At 58.3% G+C, this 16,976-nt stretch overlaps 1 protein-coding gene across 4 annotated transcripts; it reads right to left on the reverse strand.

The window, feature by feature from the left end:
- Positions 1–2,525: 2,525 nt before the first annotated feature.
- SLC52A3 (solute carrier family 52 member 3) lies at positions 2,526–16,583 on the reverse strand. Of its 4 annotated transcripts, none has more exons than XM_081291553.1 (5): positions 16,491–16,583; positions 7,219–7,830; positions 5,524–6,038; positions 3,303–3,426; positions 2,526–2,859 (listed from the first exon to the last, which is right to left on the reverse strand). In XM_081291553.1, the coding sequence occupies exons 2-5, from the start codon at positions 7,783–7,785 to the stop codon at positions 2,647–2,649; spliced, it is 1,419 nt and encodes a 472-aa protein (XP_081147679.1). In that variant the 5' UTR covers positions 7,786–7,830; positions 16,491–16,583; the 3' UTR covers positions 2,526–2,646. The 4 variants fall into 4 exon arrangements, with proteins under 4 accessions (XP_081147679.1, XP_081147680.1, XP_081147677.1 ...); XM_081291554.1 differs by lacking the exon at positions 16,491–16,583 and adding an exon at positions 14,301–14,566; XM_081291551.1 differs by lacking the exon at positions 16,491–16,583 and adding an exon at positions 14,027–14,120.
- Positions 16,584–16,976: the final 393 nt, after the last annotated feature.

A 16,976-nucleotide genomic window follows, 5' to 3' on the forward strand; every position in this document is an offset into this window, starting at 1 on the left:
TGCACACTGAAGGCCCCTCGCACACGGCTGCACCTCCCTTCCTCCTGCCTTCCTCAGACACCAGGTTGGGGGCATCTTCAGGGAAGCTGGCCCCTGCCAGCCCCAGGCTGAGCCCCGAGTCCCCATCTCACTCTTGTTTTACTTACTTATTGAGATGGGGTCTCGCTCTGTTGTCCAGCCTGGCCTCAAACTCCTGAGCTCAAGGAATGCTCCTGCCTCAGCCTCCTGAGCAGCTGGGACTGCAAGCCCCAGAGATCTCACTGTGAGGGCACTGGGTGTCTGGGCTGGTCACTTGGTCTGGGGCCAGCCCCCAAGCTGGACTTCAGTTAAGAGGGACAGTGGGCAGGAGTGTAGCTCAGGGGCATCAGGGGACTGGGGGGGATATTCTCCCAAAGTGGCAGCTCTCGTGACATGTATTAAGCACTTACTGTTTGCAGTGCAGTGCTAAGCACTTTCACCTATCAGTCCAATGACTCCATACACGTCCCAGGAAGGAGATTGTTATCATCCCATAGTCGAGGTGGAGGCTGACGCGCTGACTGACGGGTATTTATGGTAGAAAACCTGTGAATTCTTCCTCTGTCCCTTTTAGATGTGTGTGAGTCCTTTTATGAGCTGTGACGCCTTTGCCAGTTTACAGCATAGAAACACCATTCCCAAGGACCTGGGTGCCATCTCCAGGACACAAACATCAAGAAACATACGACTCTGTTGCCAGCCTCCTCGGGAGGCAGCAGCCCAGCTGACAGGCTGCAAGACCCACCTCGTAAAGATACCAGTTTATATTTCCTTCGGATAAAGAAATTAGCAGGCACTGGGGGCCACTCCAAGGACCACGTGACTTCAGAGTGAGCAATGTCATCAATGCTGTTGTCTAGTCACCTTGCTTGAGGACTGGTCACTGTTGGAGAGCACGTGTGTGACCGCCGTACCCGCCTGGCCATAGGAAAGGGGGCCACTCCTGCATCCGCACCCTCTTGCGGGCTCCCTGGGTGACACTCTGCAGTTGGGTTAAAGCTCATCTGGAAAAAGAACTGCTTTCTTTCTCTTCTACTTTTGTAGAGGTTTTCTGGGTTGGGAGGAGTGTGGTCTCTTAACCTCAGCGTCTGATATTACGCAGCCCCAGGAAGGACCGGAAGTTTCTCTCCATTTCGTTGATGGCAAAGTATAAGATTCGCTCTAGTTTGCTGCTCTTTCTGTAAAATGAGGTCCAAGAAGAGAGGCTCTTTGTATTTCTTACATTTGCATAATCTTGGGAAAGGGGGGGAACAGGGAACTAAAAAAGGGCTTGGGTGCACAATTGCACACGTGTGTGTAAAACAGGAACTGAGCAGATGCAGGGAAGGGACAGGGAAGGGACTGAACCCAGGGTGCTATACCACTGAGCTACACCCCCAGCCCTTTTAATTTTGACACAGGGCCTTACTCAATTGCTGAGGCTGGCCTCGAACTTGCCATCCTCCTGCCTCAGCCTCCCAGATGGCTCTACTTTCTGATTTTTGAAACATGTAGTAACACTATGTGAAATAAATTGGGAGGAAGTGTGTGGTGGTGTTGGCAAGCAGACGAGACAAACAGTACAGAACAGAAATCCCAGGGCCGCGCCCTCTTCTGTACTTGATTCCCTTCATCTTTGAACTCAGCCTTGACTGAAAACTGATTATATTGATACCCCTCCCCCTTTTTTTAGGTGGGGGTTCCCATTGGACTTCTCTCCTTTGAAGCTGATCTGAGTGTAAAATCAAGGAATGTCTTTATTAAAAAAGAAAAGCAAAAGGAAAGAAAAACAAAAAGTAACACGATGACCATCGCCTGTCGCCCTCGGGCTCCGCTGCTTCTGAAGCGCCTCGCTGTCCAGTCTGCAACCAGGTGGGGTCACTTTCAGAGGACGGGGGTGGGATCCCACCAAGTCATCTCTCTGACACTCAGGAGGGCACTTACACTCCAAGGGGCAGGGCTCCACCACCCAGGGAGGGGGACAGGAAGGGGCGGGTGGGATGCACACTGGAAAAGGTAAAGCCGGGCTGCGCTGGGTCCTGCCCCCTGGGTCCTGCCCCGCCATCTGTCTTGAAGAAGCTGCTCTAGGAATCCAAGCCCTCTGGCAACTTCCAGGTGGAGTCTTGTTATGACTGCACATTTCGATCATGAAGTCTCTCAGGACAGCTTGCTACATGCTGGGCACTTATGCCTCGTCCCTGTGCCAGGCACGCCAGGTAAGAGCTATTCTCATAATCCTCCTTTTATGGATGAGGAAACCAAGGCACAGAGAAGTCAAGTGACTTCCCCAAGATCACACAGCTTGCAAGGGCAGCTCACCTCCCAGCCGTTTCCCTTCTGACATTCTTAGGCCTGTCTCCAGCTGGATGGTACAAATTAGAGCTTTCAGTATGCAAAGAGAAGAAGTTGGGAACTAGTGGGTCCCAGGGACCGCATTAGAGCTGGAGGCAGGGCTGGGCCTGCGACTCCAGGTCTCACTGAAGGCCTGTGCCAATCCCTCATGTTCACGGTTCAAAGGCTCAGCCTCTGCCTCCCAGCTCCCCACCCCTGGCTCTGTGCCCTTGGGCGCTCCCTTTGGCTGTCTGAAGCCCAGTTTGCAAGTCTCAGGCGCAGCTGGCACCCTGCCATGGGCCCGCCACCCGCGACGGCCTAGGCAGAGCAGTCCAGGCTGCAGAAGTCCGCCGAGGAAAAGAGCCTCAGCACGTTGACCAGCGGGAACATGAGCAGCGCCCCGAGCAGCGAGCCCAGCTGCACCGCCGCCCCGCACCACAAGAGGGCGCTGCGGCTCCGGTCGCGCAGGATCACACCCAGCATGACCTTGACGTAGCTGAGAAGGGCCGTGTACAGCACCCAGGAGAGCACCTGCAGGGAAGGGAGTGACAGGTGAGCCCCGGGGTCCAGGAGTCTCACAGGGACCGCACAGAGCTAAGGGAAACCGTGGAATGGCTTGGGAGTTCAAGGACACCCTTGTGGGGGTGACCCCACAGGGCTCAGGGATGCCCAGTAAGGGGACCCCTTGAGGGCAGAGGAGAGCTCAGCCGCTCCCCACTCCACCATCAGGTCAGGAGCATCAGCGCCAAGGCCACTGGTGGTGCACACGAGGTCGCAGGGTAGCATGGGGGCACAGGCTGGACCACCACCCCTCCCCCCATGCCCCACTTTCCAATGAGAAGGGGACCCTCCCACCAGGGGCTTCTGGAGAGGACAAGGGCAAAGACTTTGGTCACTAGGGGTGTCCTTGGGGTTCCCCGGGCTGGCTAAGAGGTAAAGGCAGGAGGGCTGTCGCAGCCCGTCCAGATACTTACGATGAGGACTTCCCCACCCCAGTGGCCCTGCAGGAGCGGGCAGGGGCTCATCGCAGCCATAGCCATGTTGTAGGCCCCGAAGCCGGTCCCCAGCACCGTGAGGACCCCCAGGAAGGGCAGAGACCTAGGGCAGAGTGGGGAGGTGAGTGGGGGAGCTGAGCAGCCTGACCTTGCCCCTCCGCTCCTGGGGACCATGTGGAATGACCGGCACCTCCAGAGCTCAAGGTTAGGACCAAGGGGAAGTTGCAGGCTCCCCAGCTCAAGTGGAATGGAGAGGCTCCTGAGAGCGGGGACACCCTGAGCATTAATGGCAGGGCCCAGCCTCCCGGCTAGGGAAGCACCACGGACTCCAGTGTCAGGTGGACCCTGTGCAAACCCAGTCTCACCATGTAACTGGTCCCTGAGCCTCAGTGTCTTCACCTGCAAATTGGGAGACTTCAGGGCCACGGTGACCTACAGGAGCAGCGTGGGCAGGGCCTGGCTCAGCCCTGGGCTTTGTCTGGAATTTTATTTATCTGCTGCCATTTCCTCTGGTGACAATCTCAGTCTCAGCCAGGAAGCCAGGCTGATGAAAGGTGGCTTTGATCTTGGCAGGGCCCTGCAGGGGTGCTGGGCGACCTTCCTGCCCTCCCTGGCGGGGCGCACTGTTCCTGACACCCGAGGTTGGCACGCTCTCCGGAGCTCGGCTGCAGGTGGTCAGGCAGCCCTCCTCCAGACCCTCGACCCAACAACCAAGGACCTGTCGTTCCCTCGAGGTCCTTGTCCCTGGGGTCCCACCATCCACACCCTTGGTGAAAGCGGAGGGGTCTGCTGCGGATACTAGCGACTCTACATGACATCCTAGATTCTCAGATGCTACAAACCTAACCTCGGGGCTTGCAGGTCCTGTGGGTCCACGGCCATCGGCCCTGCTCCCTCGACCCCTCCTCTCCTTGCTCCCTGGTTTTAGGCCCCAACGGAGAAAAAGCCAGTGTCGTGCCATTTTCCAATTCTCCTGTCCCCGTTCTCCCTCTGGGCTGGTGGAGGTGAACAGGTCTGAGCGACCAGTGGAGGCAGACAGGACAGAGGGGTGGTCAGGAGAGTATGGAGGACCTAAGAGGTCAAGGTCCGGATGTTTCTCCTGTGGGGATCTGAAGCCCCTGAGTCAAAACCACTTGAGTTATTAACAACTGAAACCTGCCGGGGCTGGGGATGTGGCTCCAGTGGTAGTGTGCTCACCTGGCATGTGCGGGACACTGGGTTCGATCCTCAGCACCACATAAGAATAAAATAAAGATATTAAAAAAAATTGAAACCCGCTGAGTGTGGTGGTGCATGCCTGTAATCCCAGCTAGTCGGGAGGCTGAGGCAGGAGGATTGCCAGTTCGAGGCCAGACTGGGCTACTTAGTGAGCCCATGTCTATTTTGGTTAGATATGAGGTGCCCCCAAAAGCTCATGGGTGAGGAGATGCAAGAAATTCCAAGGGCGAACTGATTGGGTTATGAGAGCCTTAACCTAATCAGTGCCTTAATCACTTTAGTGGGTTAACTGGGGGTAGGGTGGGGTGTGGCTAGGGGAGGTGGGTCTTTGGGGTGTGTATACTGTCTGTGGCAAGGAGCGCTCTCTCTCTCTCTCTCTCTCTCTCTCTCTCTTTCCCCCCCTCCCTCTCCCTCTCTCTCTCTCTCCCTCTCTCCCTTTCCCTCTCCCTCTCTCTCGCCCCCCCCCTCTCTCTCCCTCTCCCTTTCCCTCTCTCTCTTTCTCCCTCTCTCTCTCCCCCCTCCCTCCCTCCCTCTCTCTCTCCCTCTCTCCCTTTCCCTCTCTCTCTCTGCCCCCTGGTGCCATGTGCTGAGCTACTTCCCTCCACCACACCCCTCTGCCGTGATGCTCAGCCTCGCCCCGGGCCCCCCGCAGTGGAGCTGGCCCAGGACGGAGCCCTCTGAAACCCTGAGCCCCCAGTGACCTTTTCCTCCTGATTGTCCTTGCCAGGTTTTTTGGTCACAGAAGTAAGAAAGCTGACTAGAACAAGGTCCCAAAATAAAATGAGAAGGGCCGAGGCTGTCCCTCGGGGGTAGGGTGCCCCGAGCTTCAGTCCTCAGGACCCCAAAGGAGAAGGAGGCCCGGGGCGCAGCAGGCAGGGGGCCTCGGAAGCCGCAGCCTTGACGTGACCCACAGCCAGTGGGGGGCCCGGGATCGGGGCTCTGGACTGGACGCTCCCCGGCCCCCTAGGGCCCCGGGCAGTACCTGCTGGCCAGGAACATGGAGAGGAAGCAGGCGAGGGGACTGGCCACCGAGCTGAGGGTGGCCGACAGGTGGTAGGCCACGGGCCCATAGGGCAGGCAGGAGTAGGTCTGCACCGAGGGCAGGACGCCGTTGGTGAGCGCGTTGACGAAGGCCACCAGGGTGTAGATGAAGGCCAGCTGGGCTGGGCGGTGGGCGGCCGGCTTCTCCTCCCGATGCCCCTGTCTCCTGCGGATGACCACGGGGCCTGGGGGTCCTTCGTCCTTCCCCTCCCGTGGCTGGATGGAGTGCAGGGTGACCTGGGAGTGCAGGAGGTCCTCGATGGAGCCCTGCCGGCCCTGGGCCTGCTGCTGCAGCAGGAGGAAGGCCAGGAGGCAGCCGGCCATCATGGAGGCCAGCAGGAGGAAGAAGACCAGCGGCGAGAAGCGCGCCGGGAGGTAGCGGCTCTCCAGCTGGCCCAGGGAGCCGGCCCTCCCGGCGGGGACCCAGGCGACAGCGCTGTGGATGCTGCGGACTCCCTGGGGAGGAACAGAGCGGTCAGCCACATCCCTGGGGGGTCAGCGCGGATGACACCAAGACCCCCCGAGCAGAGAGTGGATTATTATCATGATATAAATTATCCTGGATGATTATTATCAATAATTGATAAATGCTATGGCGGGTTCCAAAACCAAACCTGACCCTCAGGACTCCAGATCAGCCCCATCCACAGGGAGCCTGGCCCCAGGGCCGTGGTCCTGCTGGTGCTGGGGCTCAGGACACACCACCCCAAACCTGTGACAGACCACACTATGCCACCCATTAGGGCTGGATTTGGAATGTGGCCCAAGGGCTCATCGTTAAGGCTCAGTCCCCAGGGCCCCAGTGTCCAGAGGAAATGGCTGGATCCTGCGGGCTCCGACCCGTCCACTGACGGCTTCCTGATCTGAAGGGACTGTTGGGAGGTGGTGGAGGCTAGGAGGTGCCACCTAGTTAAAGGAAGTGTGTCCTTGGGGGCCATATTTTGTCCCCAGCCCTCCCTCCCTCCCCCCCTCCCCCTCTCTCTCTCTCCCTCTGCTTTCTGGCTGCCCTGAGCTGGGAGCATCCCTCCATGGCCTTCTTCCCCCAAGACCTGCTGCCTCCCCTCGGGCTCAGATCCAGCCGACCAAGGACTGAATCCTCTGGAACTGTGAGCCAGACCCAACCTTTCCTCTTTTAAAAAAGTGTTCTTCTTGGGTAATTTGTTACAGTGACCGAAAGCTGACTAATACAAGACCCCAAAATAGACCTCTGTGGCCCCGGTTGTTTTGAGCTGGTTATTTTGAGAAACTGGAGACAGGGGAGCAGTTCCAAAATGATTTGATGTGTAGAGGACATTTACATCTCAAAAGGACATTTTCATTAGTAAAGGCATCCACACTCCTCCTCTGGGCACCCTCCTCAACTCGCCTCTCACTCCACCCCACCCCACCCAACCCCTTCCTCTCCGTAGCTCCAGCTGCTACCTAAGCTCCCCATCTTTGGCCCTTCTTTAAGTCTCATATTTTTGTGACACTTCCGTGCATGTGTACGTCATTCGAATGACCTCTCTGCTGCCTACCAGACTCAGGTCACTTTAACCTGTGGTCCTGCCAAGGAGCCCACCAGGGAGCCATCTTTCCTTCCCGTATCCTCAAGGCCAAGCTCAGGGCTGCAATGGCTCCGGGCCCTGCTGGGTACCTGAGTGACGTAGGTCTTCCTGGAAGTCACAGGGCTTGAGGTCGTGACTGATGTCTCCGTGACGTTGACGCAGGAGGTGATGCCGGAGCCCTGGGCAAGAGCCACCACTGCAGGTAGGAGGCCACTGAACCCTTCGCCCACAAAGAAGGTGGTGAGGTAGTGGGTGGGCAGCCGGCTCATGAAGGGCAGGAAGGTGACGGAGGAGGTGCAGTCCACCAGGGCCAGGAGGAAGGTGAGGACGATGAAGGTGATGCTGTGCTGGCCGCCCAGCACCCAGGAGGTCATGTTCCAGAGGAAGGCGAAGAGGACGCAGGCGACGGTGCCCACAACCAGCACAGTGAAAACCACGGGCACCTCAGGAAGGCAGCCAGGCCGGAAGTGGTGCAGCAGGGTGACCAGCAGAGGGCCGACGTTGGCCAGCTGGATGACCACCGTGAGGTAGGAGGGCAGGTACCAGCCCTCGGGCAGCTCCGTCACCAGCAGGGGCAGCTCCACCCAGAGCCCATTGATGGCCACCCAGGAGCCCATGCCGAAGACACAGACCAGCAGGTGGGTGAGGGCGGCCATGGCGGGTCTGTCCCGGGCCAGAGGCCACTGTGTGTCCAGGTCCGTCTGTGATGGGCAAACAGAGGAGGACACCAGGTGAGAGAGCTCAGAGTCAAGTTCATCACCAAGCAAGAGACTGTGCTTTGGGGTTCAGGGTCCCCCCCCGCCCCTTACTTTTCTCCCAGTGAATAAGTTTGCTTTGTATCAGCGGAAAACACAAATGCATTTATAAGTAGCCTCTGAATAAGGTTTTCTTAAGCACAACTTGTAAATCCAGGGACCACAAAAGAAAAGTTTGAGACATTCACAGGAGTAAATGTTCACGCACATACATGCAAAAAACAACAACAACAACAAAAAACCTGCAAAAAGTCCAAGGGTGGCCAGGTGTGGTGGCGCACACCTGTAATTCCAGTGGTTCAGGAGGCTGAGGCAGGAGGATCTCAGGATCAAGGCCAGCGTCCGAAACTTAGCAAGACACTATCTCAAACAACAAAACCCCAACACCTCCTCCTACCAAAACAAGGACGTGGGCAACATAGTACAAGGTACATAGGCTCATGTTTCTAATTCCTAAAAAGTGGTATTACCATCAAGAACAAAAGACCCAAGAAAGAAGGAGGCCAAGGATAGGATCTAACAGCTTAGAGGAAAGGTACCAAGAAGTCTGGGATGCAGGAAAAGATGACCACTCTCTTGCAATCTGGAAAATGAATGCAAGGTGCCATTTCTCACCGTGAGATTGTCCCAGAGCCAAAGGTCACCTGCGCTGAGTGAAATGACTGATGGACAAGGTCAGCGTTCGCTGCCCCCTTGCAATAGCAAAAGGTGGGAGACAGCGGCAGAGGCCAGGGGAGGCTCAGTGACCTGCAGGGACAGCCCACCTGGGCAGGATGAGGACGGGGGAAGGGGGAGGTCTCCCAGGCGACAGGCAGAGGTCTCAAAGGGGGCGAATCCAGGGGGCAAAACCCCAGATAGGGGAGGAGGAAGGACGTGGTCCACGCTGTATTTGCCTAAAGCGACCTGACACCCGGGGTCCCTCAGTCCAGATCTTTTAGTGTTGTTCTTGTTTTTTTTGTACTGGGCATTTAATTCAGGGACACTTAACCCTGAGCCACATCCCCAGCTCTTTTATATATATATATATTTTGTATTTTATTTAGAGACAGGGTCTTGATAGGTTGCTGAGGGCCTCACCAAGTTGCTGAGGCTGGCTTTGAATTTGTGATCCTCCTGCCTCAGCCTCCCGAGCTGCTGGGATGATGGGTGTGCACCACCTCGCCTGGCTATCTTTATGTGGCTTTAACTTGTGAGCTAGGCAAACATATTACCTAACACAAAAAAACATGGTTACCTAAAATAATATTTAAATCTGCCTTTTTTTTTCCCTCCTGAAATTACAGGTCTCTGTAGCTGGACAGGGTTTTGGAGATCACCTCTGCCAACCCCCAGCATCACTCCACTGGAACTCTTAGGAACACCCTTCAATCTAACCTTAGTCTGAGCCCAAATATTAGAGAGCTCAGGAATGAGGTTCTGCAGCCGCTGCCTGGACTTGACCTCAGCTCCTGTTACTTCCTGGCTGGGTGACCTTAGGTAGCTGACTCTGCCTCTCTGGGCCTCATCGCCCTCACCTGCCCTCTTGTGGTTTTCAATGAGATGTAGATGCATCAGTGAGTTTGTGCCTGGCACACTTTGGGCATGCGCTAAGGGTAGCTACTACTGTTGAGAAATCCCAGGTTTGGTGACAAGAGTTGTTTGCTTTGAATTTACATGAAAATTAGCCCGTGATTGTTAAAAGTAAAACAGGATAACGTTCCCTGGAGGGGCTCTGAGCTGGGACATGGGATCTGGAGCAAGCTCAGCCTGAACCCCTCGTTCCTTGTAGGACCAGCAGCCCTGTCCTGGTGACCACGCCTCACCCAGGAACCTCCAAGGCTCTGGCAGCCCCTCTCCTGGGTCCCAGAGGCCCAGAGGCTACCAGAGCTGCTTCCAGCCTGCTCCGTGGCCTCCCTCCTGGGGGCCTCGGGCCCCCCACAGGTCACTAAGCTCTGTTCTCCCAGGCAGGAAGTGGGCGCAGAAGCACAGACTGGGCCTGGCACCTGTCTGCCAAGTGGACCCAGGAGAGAGGGAGGCCCCAGACCACCCCTGCCCGTCCCTGCTGTCCTTTCCAGCCTGGCCACCCTCTGTCATCCCGGCTTCCTGCAAGATCCTGCCCCAGAAAATCACATCTGGCTGCCCAGCCTCCCCGGGTCCCCCCCCTCCAGCCCCGCGGCGTCTGTGTTGATGGTCTTGCTCTGGTGACACAGACAGATGCCCGGAGTCGGTGGCTCCAGGAGGCAAGGGGCTGTTTTGTGACCTGGCAGTTTGAAGGTGGAGGGCCCTGCCCCATGACCCAGCTCAGGGTGGGCAAACCGGGAACTGGCTGGCTGATCCGCTGAGTTTGAGAGGATCCTCCACTATCAGCCACAAGTCAGGGGCGGGACTTCAAAATTCAGTGCTTCTGGTTTATCAGGAATATTCTGGAAGACCTGTCTACACAGGTCTTTATGCCCATGTGGCAATAATAATCCTTCTTGCCTTCTTGAACCTAGGCTCCCCCACTGACCTCCAGAGGAACTGCAATCCCTGCTCAGGCCCACGCCCTTCTTCTCTTCCCCCATCTTGCTGTCTGGAGCCCAGAGGTGAGGACCAGAACTCTAGCAGCCATTTTGTACTAGGAAGGATGGAGAGGGGGCTAGACAGAAACTGGACTCCCTTGGGATTTTTGGAGTCGGGAACACATCACAGCCCTGCTCGGCCTTTGCTGAACTATTTTGTTTGCTTCTTTAATGTAGTTGAAGCTCTTAAACTTCTGTCTTGTCTGCCACTTATTTTACCAACAGCAAAACACTGGCTACGTGTACAGAGACACAGGTTCAAGGAGGCACATGGCTGATTTTGGTAACCACAGGCTGATAAGTACATTGACCCCTTTGGGGCCACCCATGTCCTAATGCAGGAACTCAGGTCCTCTCGCAATCTGAATTTGATCAAAAATCAAGACCTAACCAACGTCGTGGCTGAGACACACCTTTAAAAGACGCTGCAAGGTTCCTAGTAAACTTGGACCTTGGGGACAAAGTCTTCCAGAGAAATGCAAAAATAGAGAGAAAGGAGGGGGCTGGGGGAAGAATAAGGAGCCCCGTGTGGAACCTGGTGGCAGAAGTTTAAGTTGGCATTCAAGAGTCATTTCTGGGTGATACCGATCCCTCTCTGTTCTGAAGAGCACTTCTCCAAGTGACCTCAGCCCTGCCCCGGGGTGCGATGGAGCCACAGGAGGGTGGCGAGGCTGACGAGGCTACTCCAGCGGTGACAGCAGAAGGGACCAAAGCCCGAAGGGCAGAGGAGGCAATAAACGATACACCCGACCGGGGGTCAGTAAATAATTACAGGGCGGCGGCAGACGGCGGTGGCCGGCCAGGTGGGAGCTCAGCCAGGGCCGTCACACTCGGCAGCCCTGGGCCGCTCTCCTGCGCAGCTGCGGGAGGAGCCGGGACTTCACCTAGACGCTCAGGTCCCCGGCCTGCAGCCCCGCCCCCTACATCTGGGTTCTGACCTGGCATCGCACAGCAGTGGCCTCTGAGGGAGTCATTGGCTCCTCCCGGAGACTCCCTAGTCTGGCGCAGAGGTGGTGGCCGCCCGCGTGCCTCCTGACCCTGCCCTGGCGCACTCCCAAGCTACCTCCTGCTCTTCCAAGGTGCTATGTGCCCCTGGCCTGGAGGACACAGGGAGGGACAGCCGCCACTTACAGCGAGGGGATGTCCCAGGCAGAGGGGTCGGGCTGCTGCAGAGATCTAAGGCCTGGCTCCGAATGGCTGACACTTTGAAAGAGGAACCTGGGGCTGGGGCTGGGGCTGAGTGGTGGAGCCGAACGCAGCTGCCTTGGTTCCATCCCCCCACACACAGAAAAAGAGAAAATAAATATTTTCAAGTGGCCGAAGTTCTTGCTGATTTACTTAACAGAGAATTTATTGGTGGTGCACTAGGAGCTGGACAGCAGCCATGCTCTCAGGAGTACCCAGGAGCCGGTCAGCAGGGCAGGAGCCACAGGGAAGAGCAGCTGGCAGAGTGCCCCTGAGGGTCCAGGGTGGAGACAGCAAGTGCAAAGGCCCTGGGGTAGGGCCTCACCAGCCACAAACCAGAAATAGATTTGGGCATTTAAAGATCAGCTGGGTGGGTGGCCATTGTGGCTGCCGCCAAGCGGGATCAGGGGGGCACCCTTCAGTGTTCTCTCTGGAGCCCACAGCCCCATTCCAGGGCAGAGGAGGACCGGCTCTCACTTAATGTTTAACTTGCTGTCTGTGGTCAGGATGATCACAAAGAGCCAGGGGCACAGCAGGGGAGAAGCCTGTCACCCTGATAGAAAGCTGCTGAAATCATCCCGGTGAAAGAGAATCAAATAGCCCAGGCTGGCGGGGGCTGGCTGCGCATGGTGCTGGGCCACCTTAGGCAGTTGGGGTGCTCATCCATCACAGCTCTTGACAGTCCTGAGGTGGGCAGCAGGATGGTCTGCAGCCCCCGGAGGAGGAAACTCAGGCTCAGGAAGGGAGGGTAATTTCCCTGAGGATGCACAGCTGACAGCTGAGGTTTTCGGCCTTTGGAGCAGCCTCCTCACCGGGTTGAGAGAGGCCTGGGGGTGCAGGGTTGGGAAGAGACCGGGGCCAGGCTGAGCAGGGCTTTCTACCCTCTGCAGCCTCCTTAGCACTTGGGTTGGGGAGAGGAGAAAGGGGGACAGGCCCAGGAGAGCCCGAGAAAGCCCCGAGACATCGCCAGGTCCCCAGGATCCAGTGGGCAAGCTCTGAGGATGGTGACACAGACCCTCCAGACGGCCCTCCAGCCTGGGTGGCAATGGAAGCCTGAGGGGCAGCCCAGGCCAACGGGCCTGTGGCACTATCTATATTTTTCCTGTGGGGGGACTGAACCCAGGGCCTGGCGCGTGCCCACAAGTACCGCACAACGGAGCCACCTTCTCCTCTCCTCTGCTCTGTCCTTGAACTTGAGAGTCCCAGGCTGGAGAAAATGGGGGAGCTGGGGGCAGGGCTCTCCCCAGGGCTAAGCACCCTCACTGGGGGCTGCCCCATCTCCTTCCCCACCCGCCTGATCTTGGCCATCAGAGCCCAAGGGCCGTCCCCTGGTCACTGTCCTGATTCACCTCTTCCTGGCCTTATCAGGCAGGAGCCCAGGGATGCAGGTTGGCGTCCACCTGCTGCAGGATGGGGAGGAAGCCTTCTCTCCAGGAGAAGGGGGGCCGTCCTCCTCCCCAGTGCTGGGGCGGCCCCTGGCTTGCCCGTGACTGGGTCACCCAAGCCCCTGGTGCCACGTCTGGGTCCTCATTCCGCATGGGCAATGGGGCAGCTGGTGGGCACCATGCCCTGTAGGCCAGACCACAGACCTGCCTCGGCCCTGGGGATGCTCTGGCCACGCTGGACCGGCCAGTGCTCGCTGGTCCGAGGTGACAAGCCTCTGAGTCAGTGGTGTCCCAGGTGCCAGGCTCCTGGAGAACTCGGGGCGCGCGGCAGGCTCTGCACAGGGCCTGGCCTTGGCCAACCGGAGTGAGACTAAGTAGGACCGGGTGGGCTTGGAGGAGGCAGGACAGGCGCCCCGAGGGTCCAACTCAGAAAACCTAGAGGGAGAGACGGGGTGAGCGCGGTCGAGACTGACCACAAAAAGCCAGAGGCGGAAATGGGCAGACAGACAGAGGGACAGACAGAAGGGAAAAGGAGCAGAGGCCAGGAGGGGACGGAGGCAAAGGAGGAGCTAGACGAGCCGAGAGCCTGAGCGTGCATCTCACATCCACGCTCATTAGGAGGTCTTCACCTGTGCTTGCCCCGGACCCCAGAGTTCCCCCAAATTCATTCCAACTCAATGTCCCTTGGGAAACCAAGGCCCCAAGAAGAGCCAGTGATTGCTCTGCACGCTGCCCACCCTGACCCCAGGGGGTGGCGGTCATCTAGGTCCATTTTCACTAGCAGTGTGACCTCAGGCCAGCTGCTCACCCTCTCTGGGCCTCGGGTCTCCTGTGAAAGGGTCTGGAGAGGCCAGGGCTCGCCAGGCTCGACTGGGAGTTCCCTTCCTCCTTTCACTCCCCCCAAGGCCAGGAAGGGACTCCGGCCTCCCCCGAGGCTGACCTTGCGGGGAAGCCTCCCCCAGGAGACTCCCCTGCCCTGCGTCCCCATCCCAACCCCCGTCGGGGCCAGGCTGGTGAGGCTCCAGCTCCCACCTGGAGGGACGGCCGCACGGTGGCCGGTGGCGCGGAGCCGGGGCTGGGTGGCCACGGGGCGGGTCTGCGGCACCACGCGCCCCGCGGCCGGGGCAGGAGCCCTTCTTCCCGCCCATTCTTCTGCCTCCTCCGACCCGGCCGCCCGGAACTGGGACAAAGGTCACGGTCGCGCCGTCCTCGCACTAGCGCCCCCCGCCCGGCGCCCCGCGCTCCCGACGGCGGCCGCGCCCAGGATCGGCGGCTCTTCCCGCGGCGCCCAGCGCGGCCCACTCACCGGCTGGTCCAGCGGCCCGGCTCTGATGGGCGGGCCGCGAGGCTCGGGGCTCGGCACCTGTCCCCGCCCCGGCCGCGCAGGAGGGCGGGGTGGGCGGGGCCGCGGGGCCGGGAGCCCGCCGGGCGCCACCCGGAGGAGCCGGCGACAGACCGCGGGATCTCCGCGAGGGGCCGGCTGGATCGAGCGCTTCCTGCAGCCGCCTTTCTCCGGCTCCTCCCCAGCGGGCAGGGGACTTGCCCAGGCAGCTGCCGGCCCCACCCCGGGGCGCCAGGACTTCCCTCACCAGGATCCAGGTCCCCGGCGCGGACGGTGGAAGTCCTGGACCTTAAGGGCCACCGGGCTGTGGGCGGGAAGGGCGCCCCCTTGGGCGCAGGGCGAGCATGGCAGCCGGCGTGCTCCTCCCCCCTCCTTCCTCCTGGGGTTCAGATGAGGAAACCGAGGCCCAGAGAAGTCCGGAGTCTTGGGGAGTCACACAGCTCGTCTCCATGCTCGCCGAGCGCCCCTGGCAACAGTAAGAGTTAATTTGTGCTTCGATCTTTCCGCAGTCCTCTGCTTTACAGTTGGAGAAACTGAGGCTCAGAAGTTAAGGACGACAGCTCTGCTCCCCAGGGAGCCAGGAAGGCTTGTCCTCCGCAAGGACTCCAGGAGTGAGGCTACTCTTGGTCCCAACCCCCCTTCCTAGCTGATGCTCCCCTCCCAACTCCAAAAGGAAGTTCCCTTAGATCTGACCCCTATCCCTGCTGCTGCAGCCTCACCTCCAGCCATCTTCTCACAGTTGCCTCTCATGTTATTTTTATTTTTAATTAAAAAGTACATCCTGCTGGGGCTGTAGCTCAGGGGTAGAACACCTCCTCGCTGGGTTCGATCCTCAGCACCACATAAAAATAAAGAAAGATATTGTGTTCATCTACAACTAAAAATATATATTTTTAAAAAGCACATCCTTATCATTACCTCCAGATACTCCCTGTTGCTCACCAAACTCAGGAAAATGGCTAAGCCTCACATTTAAGTCCTTTTGCAACCGAGACCAGCAAACCTTGACAACTCTGTCCCTCTTTCCTGTTTGTCACCTTTGCCACTCACACTCAGAGCCACTTGCCACTCTAAGTATCCATGGTAGCTCAGGGCCACCAGACTTGTTCTCCCAGTAAATCTCCGTCTGCCTCATCTCTTTCTGGCAGTATCTGATCCAAATTTCAAGCCAGTCTCAAATGCCCCTCCTCCAAAGAGATCTTCCTGTTATCTTTAATACCCTGCATACATTGGGAGCTTAATATGTGTTGCATTCATGAATGAGCCTCAACCAATATATTCTCATTTTTTCTCTCTCTGTACCAGGGATTGGTCCCAGGAGTGCCCACTGAGCTACATTCCCCCCTCCCTTTTTTCTGTATTTTATTTAGGGACATGATCCCACTGAGTTGCTTAGAGCCTTGCTGAGTTGCTGAGGTTGGCTTCAAACTCACCATCCTCCTGCCTCAGCCTCCTGAGCCGCTGAGCCATGTGCCACCACACAGGACCCAACCAATATATTCTCCCCATTCCTGAGCTCTCCGGAAATTTTATAACCTCTGTTGTTTATTCAATAGACTATTTTTTGAGAAGTTTCTTTTTTTTTTAATCATTTTAAACACATTTACTTAACAAGTGGTGCTGAGGATGGAACCCAGAACTGTGCATGTGAGGACAGCGCTCTGCCAACGGAGCCACCTCCCAGCCCACCCAGCTGTCCGCCCCCTGCGGCGCTGGGCCTTGGCCCCGGCCCAGGGCCTGCTAGGGAAGCCGGTACCCCGGGCCCTCTCCACCCCGTGGGTAGGTCGGCTTTGTTCCTCTGTGTGGTTCGGGGACGGAACCCAGAGGGCTCTACCATTGGGCTTAATACCCTGACCTTTTAAAATTTTATTGACTGGCCTCAAACTTGGGGTCCTCCTGCCTCAGCCTCCCCAGTAGCTGGGATTACAGGCCTGCTCAGTGCCGTCTCCGCCGAGTGATTTTAACAGAGAAACATCCCACCCCCTTGTCTCCGTCGGGTGGGGGGCACTACCCACGGGTCACTTTCCACCTGGTGTCCCCTCCTCTTTCTGTGTCCCGCACACGGAGACCTTCATTCAGTGGAAGTCCCTCACCCATTAGGGATTAAGTGCCAGCTCTAGGAGATGACAACTAAACACGAAATAAGTCACTTACTTAGTGGGAGGAGTCAGAACAGCCACCGGGAGGCAGAGAAAGTCCCCTGGGAGACCAGGAGCGGGGGCTGTCCCCAGTGCTCCCTGAGGCCCGCCGCTGGCCAGCTGTGGCCGGCCCCTTCCTACAGCCCAGGGGTGTTGACGACAGGTGCCCTGGATGAGGACCGGTCTGTCGTCTCGCCCATGCGCAGAGACCGTGGCACCCACACCCCGTGGGGAACTGGGGCGAGGCCCCCGCCGCCCTCCAGAGGGGCCGCTGGGACGCGCAGCGCGGGTTCCGTCCACCCCAGGGCGCGGCCCCGGCCCCCGCAAACGTGGAGTCCTCCCGGCAGGTCCGGAGGCCCGCACCCTGCCCGGGACCGAAGCTGGAGCAGAGATGCCCCGCCAGCTCGGGACCCGCCCGGCCACCGCGGCTCCTCCTGGCGGCGAGTGAGCCTCAGGGACCGGGCGCGGCTGGAGTCACCCAGAGAGGCCGCCAGGCGGCGCT

The sequence above is a fragment of the Spermophilus citellus genome (genome assembly GCF_964194105.1).
Source record: "Spermophilus citellus genome assembly, chromosome: 4".
Lineage (NCBI taxonomy): Eukaryota > Metazoa > Chordata > Mammalia > Rodentia > Sciuridae > Spermophilus > Spermophilus citellus.